The sequence below is a fragment of the Peromyscus leucopus genome, chromosome 4 (assembly GCF_004664715.2).
Source record: "Peromyscus leucopus breed LL Stock chromosome 4, UCI_PerLeu_2.1, whole genome shotgun sequence".
NCBI classification, from domain to species: Eukaryota; Metazoa; Chordata; class Mammalia; order Rodentia; family Cricetidae; genus Peromyscus; species Peromyscus leucopus.
Window position 1 is genome coordinate 128,774,182 of NC_051066.1, and position 10,798 is coordinate 128,784,979.

General features: G+C 50.8%; 1 protein-coding gene across 1 annotated transcript; it reads right to left on the bottom strand.

Annotated features, from left to right (window-relative positions):
• Positions 1-18: 18 nt before the first annotated feature.
• On the bottom strand, positions 19-6,587 carry Pdrg1 (p53 and DNA damage regulated 1). Its single transcript, XM_028887477.2, has 5 exons — positions 6,410-6,587; positions 5,046-5,121; positions 3,956-4,030; positions 1,336-1,416; positions 19-844 (listed from the first exon to the last, which is right to left on the bottom strand). Exons 1-5 carry the CDS (start codon positions 6,494-6,496, stop codon positions 762-764), a joined length of 402 nt encoding a protein of 133 aa, XP_028743310.1. The 5' UTR covers positions 6,497-6,587; the 3' UTR covers positions 19-761.
• Positions 6,588-10,798: the final 4,211 nt, after the last annotated feature.

A 10,798-nucleotide genomic window follows, 5' to 3' on the forward strand; every position in this document is an offset into this window, starting at 1 on the left:
GAGGCAACAACTCAGAGCTGTGTTTGTTCATGTTTATTGAGCCTCAGGGAAGAGGCCAGTTCTGCTCTCACAGCACATTCCCACTATGCAGTGAGGCCAGCTAGCCAAGCCCTGCTGTCAGGTCGTGAGGATGCTCCATGGTGAGTCACATTAGGAAGGACACTGCCTGCCTGCCCTGGGCCAGCAGTCTGTAAGGCCTCCCATCTCCACAGCAACCACAGAGGGTGATTGACAGCACCGCTATGGAAAGCCAGCAGGAAAACGGACAGGAGGGGCACCGGGGAAACGTGCCTACCCTGCAGCTGGTGTGGGGCACTCAGGGTCTGTCTGCTTCACAATGAAGTGAATGTCTGTCTCCTCCTTATTCCAACTGTCACACATATTGCCAGAAAATGCCTCCCCATGCAGAAAACTGGAACGAAGCTCCCAGTCCGGCCTCTCCCTCCACCCCTGGCCGGGCCCATCCACACAGCAGGCTAGTGTTGAGAAGTGCCGGCTGCAGCCATCTCACACCCCCACACACCTACAGATGGCCGTCAGGGGCTGTCAATAGGTCTTGTGTCCACCGAGCTCTGGCAGCCAGGCCAAGCACACACAACAGGCTAAGGGTTCTCTCTTGTCACAAAGCAGCCAAGCACTACAGAAAAAGGTTTTGTGCAGAAGCCACATTCTTGATGCCTGTCCCTTAAAGAGGCAATCCTGTCCTTGCAGGTCAAGGCTGGAGGGGCCTAGTAGAGGTCCCCCATCCTGCTGTTTGGGTCTCATCCTTTCAAAATGACCTTGAGGGCTTTAAGCTCATCCTGGTTGAGGGGGTTCAGGTTAAAACCCTTCAGCTCCGGCTTTCCTGCAAGGAGAAGATAGTCATGATCAAATTGGGCCCCCTGCTGCCCAACCGACTGCTGACTCTGGAGCCAGGCCCAGGAAAGTAGCTAACACTGCACTAACACTGCCAACTCGGCCTGAGAGGTGCAGGGCTGGGCCTGATTCTGCAGTGCACAGGCTGACACAAGTCAACACCGCTCCTGGCCAAGAGCTGGCCAAGCCATGACTGCTGCACACAGACCTGCAGGCTCTGATCAGACCTGTGATCTGATGTACAGAAGTTTACCCAAATTTAAGCTCTGCCCTCTGACTGAAGCCTTCTGAGTTTCTCCTGTCCTCGCTACCCTGGTACCCACACCATGCAAAATCACCCCAGCAGCTCTTGGTGCCTGGAAAAGGAGCTGAGACAAGACTAAGCTCCACTGCTCATTTCCCACTGCTTTCCACACCTGCTCTCTAACATTCTTTCAATGGCTTCCTCCCCTCCCAGCTTCCAGCCCTGCCAGGCAATACCTTGGGCTTCAAAGAGGCGGTTAACTTTCACTTTAAGTTGATTCCGGAGTCTTTCTATTTCTTTATCCAGGTGCTCCTGATCTGAAAAAATTGTAGCAGGCAGGACAAGGTTATATTACAGAGAGGGACCCCAGTCTCCACCTAACACCTTTGAGAGTCAAGGCCAGTAGCACACAGGAAGGAAAGTTGACCCCAAAGATCAGCTGAAAAGGGACACTACCTGCTCAAGGCCCTGAGCTGGCCCAGAACATGGCCTGCCACGCATACTTACTCAAAGCATGCTGGGTATTGATTGGTGGAGAGCCAAGAAACTTTACAAATCCAAGTTCCATCAAGGTCCTGTGAAAATATGACCTAAGTAGCCAATGGGAGAGCCTACTGCTCCAGCATAACCTGGATATGGTCAGCCATGGTGGACAGGAAGGACCAGCCTACCATCACCATAATGTGCACCTGACAAATGGTACACAGGAACCTATCAAAGCTGGATCAATCAACTGCTGGGAGGGACATCCTACTCAATGAGTTCACTGCCTAGTCTCACTTCCCGATGAGGAAAAGCCCTGACTAGCCATGCTCCACAGCCTTGGTAATGGTCTTATCTCTCACTATAAATAGGAAAGTGTCCTGTGAACTTGTTCAGCCTATATTGATTTGGGGGAAGTCTGATGACTTCCTAGAACCCCCACAGAGATCAGATAACATTTGAGGGTCATCAGGACCCCTGAGTTTTCAGCTGCATAGTCTTTGGCTCATTACCCATGCACAGTAACCCTAAATTTTTTTAAAAATAACTTTAAAAATGTATTACTATTATTATGTGTGTGGGTGTTTGCCTGCATGTATGTCTGCACCATGGCATGCCTAGAGAGTGTTGGATCCCCTGGAATTGAAGTCACACCAGTTGTGAGCTACTATGTAAATGACTGAAACTGAACCTGGGTCCTCTGGAAGAGCAGCCAGTACTCTTAACGTGAGCCATCTCTCCAGCCCAACCCTTCATTTTAACCACACTGTTTTAATAGAATAGCTGAAATTTCCAGGCTTGGTCTAGTTCCAGAAAGTATAAAGACATCCTGTCTTCAGGACCTGAGGCAACCTTGCTGGTCCTTTGGATCCACATGTTTTTCAAGGACACGAAAGAGAAAACAAGTGGACCCTGTCTTTCTCCCAGGCAAGGACCCAGCAGCAGCCTTGTCTTTACAGAGCTTCTCCAAAGAGATTCTAGCAGTTCATGGTTTTGGAGACCAGAGCAGTATGCCAGGCTGGGCAGACCATAGAGGCTTGCTCCTCCTACACTACATTTTCTAGCAGTGTTGGGGATGAAACCCAGAGCTCTACACAGACTAGGAAAATGCTCTACCACTGGGCTAGGCCCCCGCCACACATCCACTTTTGGCACATTCTCAACTGCAGGGGACATGAAAAATAAAAGCTCACTCAGGAGCTGGGGAGATGGCTCAGTCAGTGAGTACTTGCTCTACAAGTGCGAGGACTGAGTTTGAGTCTGCAGCACCCATGTTAAAAAAACCAGGCATGAGCTGGGCGGTGGTGGTGCACACCTTTAATCCCAGCACTTGGGAGGCAGAGACAGGTGGGTCTCTGTGAGTTCAAGGCTAACCTGGTCTACAAAGCAAGGTCTAGGACAGCCAGGATTGTTACACAAAGAAACCCTGTTTCATCCCTCCCTTCCCAAAAAGAGCCTGGCATGGCTGAACATGCCTGTAACCCCAGCACTAAAGGACAGAGACAAACAGATTCAGAGAACTTGCTGGCCAACCAACCTAGCCAAAGAGGTTGGGAGACCCCACTTCAAGGCAATAAGGTGGAAAATGATAAAGGAAGACATCCTGTTCTGACCTTTGCATGCACATACCCAGTGCAACACATACATACACAGGCTCATGCAAAAGCTCACTTATCTAGGCCCCTTTACAGCTATGATGGCCTTGACCAGTAAGGTTTTGGCACAGTGACCTTATTTCCAAACAGAAAACAACGTATATGAAAAAAGCCCTTCACCTTTCCCCAGCCTGTTATACAGATATAAAGCCTGCAATACTACAGCGATACTCAATGACCAAGGGACTACACTATGAGGCCACTATTGAGCATCTGGGAAACTGCTTTTGTTGTTGACTTTATTTTGTATGACAATTGTGTGTGGCTGGAGCACAGAGGTCAACTTGAGTTGGTTCCTCTTTCTGCTATGTGGGTCTTGAGGATTGAACTCAGGTCATCATCGGGCACATTTACCTGCTGAGCCATCTCCACAGCACTCTAGGGAGAAAAAAATGTTGTTGGTTTTCTTTCCTTTCTTTGGACAACTTTTTAGTGAGGAAAACAGAATGGTATTTCAAGCTCAATTTGTCAAGTTTTTGTAACCCAACTGACTTCTCACTAGTAAACAAGAGCAATGCTAGACATACTGTTTATCTCAACTTCACAACTGTGCTGTGTATGTATGTTCCTCACCACTTACAGTGAGGAACTGACCCACTGTGGCAGAGCAGGAACCAAAACCACATCAACTCTCCAGCACAGTTGTCTCTCCAACTGCCAAAGCGTGACTCTTAGTGCCGGACTATGACTGATGGGGACCATCCCCAGGGCACCTTACCTTTCTGGATCATTTCCTTCGTCTTAGGGTGAGGCATTTTGATGAACATGTTCCCAAAGCAAACCATCACATCTTCTGAAATAGCAAACAGACATTTATTTCTTCAACATGTTTTGTATCTTCTTTTTGAAGCACTGACTATCTGCCAGGCACTGTTTGGATGCTAAGAACATAGCCCAACAAGACAGTTCCTGCCCTTGTGGAACTCATGTCAAAGCCAAAGGCGGGGAATAAACAAGCTGTTTCTCCACATACTGCTAAGAACTACTATAAAAAAATAAAGCTGTTTAAGGGTGATGGGAAGCATGAGAGGAGAAGTATGAGCTCTCTTTGGAGATGTGACATTCAGGCAGAGAACTGAGGAAAGGGAGGACATCTCCCTTAGATACCTGGGCAGACAGAGGCAGGCGGAGGAACGGCAACAGCCGGACTCGGCAGTCCTTTGATGCCAGGACAACCAAGAGACCAGTGAGTCAACCAGTGGGAGAGTGGGCGCTGCCACGGTGGAGCTCCATGAGGCTGGGTCATGGAGTCCTGCAGGACAACTCTGGGTTCTACTCTGGTGAGATAAGCAGCCAGTGGAATGCACGTCGGCGCCCTTCATTATGGCCTGAATGCTGCCCATCTTTCCAGAAGTGCTTCATGTTGTCCCCTGCTTGCGCACACTGCCAGAGCCACCTGGCCTCATCTAAAGAGCCCCACCTCCTCCCTCCTAGGCAGTCTCAACACCCACTCACGGCCAACTTCAGCGTTAGCTTCCTCACAATTTTCAGTTATGTTTACGCTGCTTTTTCTTGTGTGGAATATAAGAGCAGACTGCTAGTGCTCTTATGTGCTGTGAGCACTCAGTATCTGCCATCCGTGAGTGATGAGCTAATGGCCTGCCACTGAAGTGAGCAGCTAAAACCCTGAGTCACAGCATATGTCTGACCTGCAGCGTTGGCCCTCTCTTCTCCGCAAGCTGTTTTAGTTTCCTGTGGGGCTGAGTCACAGTCCCAGCCTCCTGCCTGGTCTCTACCAGGGACAAAAAAGGCCTTCAGAAGAGAACTGAACCAGTTTCCAGGGCTTCAGTGAGGATGTCACAACTTACCAGAGTTGCTCAGGTCCTTCTGTAGGGCCCTCAGGCCCTCTCGGTTCTGATTCCTCTTGGTGTCCAGGTCCACAATCTGAAAACAGAGGCAGAGAGAACTCAGCTGTCTGCTGCCCCACCTGAAAGCATCATTCCTGGCTAACTCCAATGTCCTGCCTAACGTGGACGGACTCAAGTGTGACTGTGACTTCACCCGCTCAGCTGCCAGCTCCTCCGCTTGTACAGGAGCCCCCTTCCTCCCGAGCAGGCGGTAGGAAAACATTTACCAATTAAGAATCATTTGTAGCATCCATTCAAACTCGAGCATGTACCAGGGCCATCAGGGAGGTGAGTGTCTCCTCTAGACAGGGATTATTGACAGGCTATTGTAGGTAATTCTGACAGTCTCACTACACATTCAGTCACCCTGGACTGGAACAGTATAGTAGGACACCACCATGACAGCTACTCAGGAGGTGACTCTGGGGCTGGAGTACACAGGAATCCTGCTGCTTGTGAACCATCAAACCTCCTCACTATAGACCACAAGGAGTAATTATGACAGCTTTTGGAGACGATTTTCACAGTATATTTCTCACCCCATCACTACCATCTGGTCCAAATCCAGATCATCTGGATAACTAAATAAGTGGTTCTCAACCTGTGGGTCTTGATCCTTTCACAGGGTCACCTAAGACCACCGGAAAACACAGATATTTACAATTCATAACAGCAGCAAAATTACAGTTTTGAAGGAGCAATGAAAATAATTTTATGGTTGGGGTCACCACAACATGAGGAACTGTATTAAAGGATCGCAGCATTAGGAAGGTTGAGAACCAATGATCTAAATGGTTCTTTGCACGCAAGGAAGCAGCCAGAGAAAACTCTTTTAAAACCTAATGCCTATAATCCCAGAACTCAGGAGGCTGACGAAGGCGGACCACGAACTGTTCAAGGATATCCCAGACTACGTAGTGAGTTCTAGGCCAGCCCCAAGATACATGAGACCCTCTGAAGTTTAGATCAACCAATCAATCAAAATCCACTGATAACATCCCCAGCAGGAACTTCACAGATTCACTCACAGATCCGGAGCCAAGCTCCTCTCTCGGGTCTACGAGGCCCTCCAACCTCCCCCGCCCCCTCCTCGTCATCCTACTGCCCAACCAAATGCCGCTCGGGTCTCAGCAACCTGACTCACGAGGGGGGTCTGGGTTGCGTTTGGAAACCGGTGTCGGGGAAGCCGCATGCAGAGGGTAAGGATCTGGGGGAGCGGCAGGGTCAGGGCGGAAGGAAAGCGACTGCCCGGCGCAGAGGAGGCGCTCGCTCCGGGACGCCGCGCGCTTGCGCACGGAGCTAGCCGCCGCCGCCGCGTCTCTCACCTGCCGCTTGTCCGACAGCACAGCCTCGGCCAGTTCCTCCACTTCGACCAGGTACCGCAGCACCCGCTCCGCTTCGGGGGACAGCATGGCGACGCGCAGCGCTTGATACCGCTTTTCACACTGCCTCAACGCCGCTCCGGCTTCCTCCGCGCACGCGCCGCGCTGTGGACTTCCGGCACGCCTGCGCAGTGAAAAGAACATGGACCTTACAGGGGCGGCGCATGCGCACCAGCGGAGTGCCGGAGGGGCGGGTCTAGCTTTGGGAGCGGGGCAGGAGCGCCCCCTTCAGTCTCTGAGCGAGCAGCCCAGTGCGCTGCCTCTTGGCTCTCCCTCCCTTCAAAGGGTTCTTGAGCATCCACTGTATGCCAGGTTGAGTGTCAAGAATGCAGCAACGAATAAAGCATCCCGATTCTAGGAACGTCACCCTAGTGGGAAACAACGAACACTGATGACAAAATAATTGCATATTAATTATTCTAGAGATAAGGGCTTTGGAGACACAGAAATCCTAAGTCCTGTTTAATGTTTAGTGTGGCAGAGATTTGCATTGAACTGGTGACACTTTCAGCTTCCAGTTTATAAATAACGGGTGATAGAAATCCCCCTCACTCTCTCTCTTCGAAAGATGGAAAGGAAACAGTAATCATTTAAAATTTCATCTGGCCGCTGCGTTTGTTGAATCCAATGTCCACAATAGCAAGCCGAGCCCCACACAGAAGGAGCTGGAAACTGTCCAGGGTGAGCAGTGAAGTGTCAGTAAGAGCTGAAGAGTAAATTAGTATTCAAGACTTCCCACAGGAGGTGGGGGATGGCTGCTCAGTGGAACCTGAGGGTCACCCAACCTCTTATTGTAGGGGTTGCAAAGCTCAGGGTTCAGAGGTGAGGCCTGGGAGTTTTTGCCTCACTGAAGCAATTTTGCTTTTCTGTGTGTGTAACAAGAATCAATCCAGTGCCTCTCACACGCTCAGCTCTACCACTGAGCTGCATCCCATCTCATTTTACTTTGTGTGGGTGTAGGCGTTGTGTGTGTGAGGTGCATGCATGTAATCGTGGGGGTACCTGTGCATATGCAGACAAATGCAGAGGCCAGTGTAGGGTATCGGGTGTCTCCCTGTCATTCTCCACCTTCCTGTCTTGAAATAGGGCCTCTCATTGAACCAGAAGCTCTCTTTGGGGCTAGTGAGCTCTCTATATCTACCCAATGCTGAGGCAACAGTCCCACCCAACCGTGTTTGGATTTTTATGTAGGCGCTTGGGATTCGAACCCAGATCCTCATTCTTTCAGAGTGAACACTCTTACTCACTGAGCCCCCTCCCCAGCCCTAAGGCCTAGCTCTGATGGTCATTTTTTTGGTCTCCCTTATTGACTCCCGGCAACTTAGGCCTTTCATGCTCTGCCTCCCTTAAATTTCATGGCCACTTTTGTATAGACAGGATCATTACCTTTTAGTTTTATAGCTGCAGGCTGAGGCTGGGGGAAGGGCAGGTCAGACAGAGATTGCGGGGTGGGGGCACCGCTCTGGTCTCGACCGCACAACTGTCTTTGGACATTCTCAAATTGTGGCACCTGAGGCCCAGAAGCACCTCCTCTTTGTCTGGCTTTGGGCTGCCTTCAGTTCCCAGAGACTGAGCCAGTTTACTGCGCAGCTGCCTGGTGTGGGGAAGGAGAAGCTTCATTAAGGATTCCTCATGGAGGGTGAATTTGTCGCCAAACCCAGGATGTTTTGTGTAAACACCTTCTGGTTCAGAAATGCAGGCACAAGCCCTGTGAGGGAAGTGGGGATATTTGCCAAAGGAGAAATGAGTCTTTCCAGGAATCCCTGGGGCCTGGACCCTAGCCCTGGGTCTCTCCACCTCGGGGCCAAAGATGGCTGGACAGGCCGACACCTCTGACCCCTGCCAGGTGGGCCTGCATGGAGTGGATTAGGGTAGGCCCCATGTTAACAGTTTCTTGGCTCTGACCATCCCTGAGAGGCCACCTCTGGTCACCGGACATTGGAGAGGAGGTCACAATCATCTCCAAGAGTCAAGACGAACAGGCTGTGGACTCTGGGACATCTCTGATATTTCCTAACTATTCTATTCCTTTCATAAAAATGTAGCAATTTCCCAGGCTCGGAGATCCATGGATGAGTCTACCATGAGCAAAGCCAGGTGTGCCCGCCTTCAGATTGGGGCAGGAAGTGGACAGTGAACAGGGAAACGAGCAAATGTATCCTGTCTCAAGTGCAGGTAGGTGTTGTCAGGTGCCCAGCAATGCCAAGTGGAGAGGGGGTGGTGCAGGAGCTGTTTGGGATAAAGCAGTCAGGGAGGGCTTCTCTGCGGAGGTGGCCTTGGAACAGAAGTGTAGGCGAGGTGAGGGAGTGAGCCATGTGGCTATCGGGTGAGGTGAGACAGTACTTCAGGCAGAGGCCACAGCAAGTGCCGAGACCCTGGGGTGAGCATTTGGCAACGGTGGATGGCGAGGCTTTAATGCAAGTGGAACAGAGGGGTGAGGAAGAAAGGTAGGCGATGAGGCCAGAGAGGCAAAGGAGGCGCTGGATATATATGGCTGGAGAGAAGAGTGTCATTGCCTGATCCACAGGCTCTCACTGGCATCAGGCACACTCCCTGCTGCGCTGGCACTCCCTGGCACTCCCTGGCACTTGCCTCTGCTCACTGAAGCAAGGTCAGTGGCAACTACCAGGTGAGGCCTGCAGGAAGGAAGCCCTGGGAAGAGGAGGGAGGAATGAGGGATGGTATCCCCAATGGTTTTACTCCTCCGTGGGGTTGCCAATGATGCTCCTCACGTGGGGCTGCTGCATCCATCCAGAGAGTGAAGGGTCACTGGACCAGCGGGCAGTAAGGGAGTCGTGGTCAATGGAAGGATTCTCGGGACATGTGCACACACTTGCCGTTAGCCTGGTTTAACTTCCTCCCGGCCCTTTGCTCCTGTACAGCCATGCCACGTCTCCACCTCCCGAGGGTCCCTTTAGCTTGCTCTGTGTCCCCACCTCTGGACTTACCACATCATATTTTTTCCTCTCTCTAGACAGCTCCCTTTCTGAGCTTCTTGAAATGGAGACTGTGGATGGAAGTTACCAGACAGAAGTCACACCCATCTGAAAGCCTCGGTGAGGCTGGTTGACGGAGTCAACCTTTGTGGTTGTGGAGAGTTGGAATGTTGTAGATTCAGAGATGAATTACCTTGCGCCGTCTTTATTCTCCTTACCGAAACCTCATTCTGTTGTACTTCACGTAACTGCAGTTCCCACCAACGTATTTAATAAATGGTTTGAATTTTGCCTTTATTTTGTTCTGAGACTAATAAGACCTCATGTAACCTGGGCTGGCCCTGGCGGCTCATGCCGTTAATTTCAGCACTTGGGAGGCAGAGGCATCTCTGTGAGTTCAAGGCCATCCTGCTTTACATAGAGTTTTCCAGGCCAACCAGGCAGCCATTGTGAGACCCTGCCTCAGAAACAAACAAACAAACAAACAAGCAACAAAATAACTCATGTAACTTCTGTCCATGGTGGAGCAGTCATCTGAGATAAACTGAGTCTGTGTTTGGGACTATGGGTTCTCATATTGGCGCCTCAGAATAAACTGTATTATTCCCTTTGAGATGACGGCCAGGTTTGCCCAACAGGACCTTGGCTGTCGAGTTCATTGCTGTATCTCTGGACCAAGAATGTGCACGGTGCCGTCATGCTCAGTCAATGAATGTGGTACAGCCAGCCCGGGAGGCCAGCAGGTTAAGTCCAGGCTAGGTGCCCACATGGCTAATATATTGCAGAGGCAATTTAAGCTCTAGGCGGAGGACCTTTGTTCCTCCTCCTCCTCCTCCTTTTTCCCCCCTTCTGTTTGTTGTTGTTGTTGTTGAAACAGGGTTTCTCTGTGTAGCCCCGGCTGTCCTGGAGCTTTCTCTGTAGACCAGACTAGCCTAAAACTCAGATTTGCTGGCTCCTGCCTCCTGAATGCTGGCATCAAAGATGTGGGCCACCACCACTCAGCCTTATTTTGTTCCTTCTTAATCTAAAAAATTCTATCTGGTCTTACTTGGGTCTGTCCACAACTCTAACCACATCAGTTTAGGGGTACGGCTCTTGGGTCTTGGTGTTTGGGGACGGAAGCCAATAGCAAGAGTGCTCTGTCCCTCCCCTGGAGTCCTTCCTGCCATTTCTGTGCATTCAGAGATGGCACCCACGACTTTCCCTGGGAAGCATGGCCCTCGGGCTACTGCAACCTCTCAGAGGATAAACCTTCGTTTCTAGCCATAGCCATCAGATTGGGACTTGGAGGCCTGTCTTTTTGGATGAGGTGAAGGGTGGGGGTCAATGCTTCCACGTCTAACTTACAGATGGGGTCCCCTAAGCACCAGGCAGATGAAGCCACCATCTGTGCCTC

Bases quoted from the DNA above. Each gene is read 5' to 3' on its own strand.
- Pdrg1 (XM_028887477.2), bottom strand. From the start codon at position 6,496: ATGCTGTCCCCCGAAGCGGAGCGGGTGCTGCGGTACCTGGTCGAAGTG. The intron at 5,122-6,409 runs GTGAGAGACGCG...CTCTGTTTTCAG, and splicing joins TGCTGTCGGACAAGCGGCAG to ATTGTGGACCTGGACACCAA. The intron at 4,031-5,045 runs GTAAGTTGTGAC...TTGCTATTTCAG, and splicing joins GAAGGACCTGAGCAACTCTG to AAGATGTGATGGTTTGCTTT.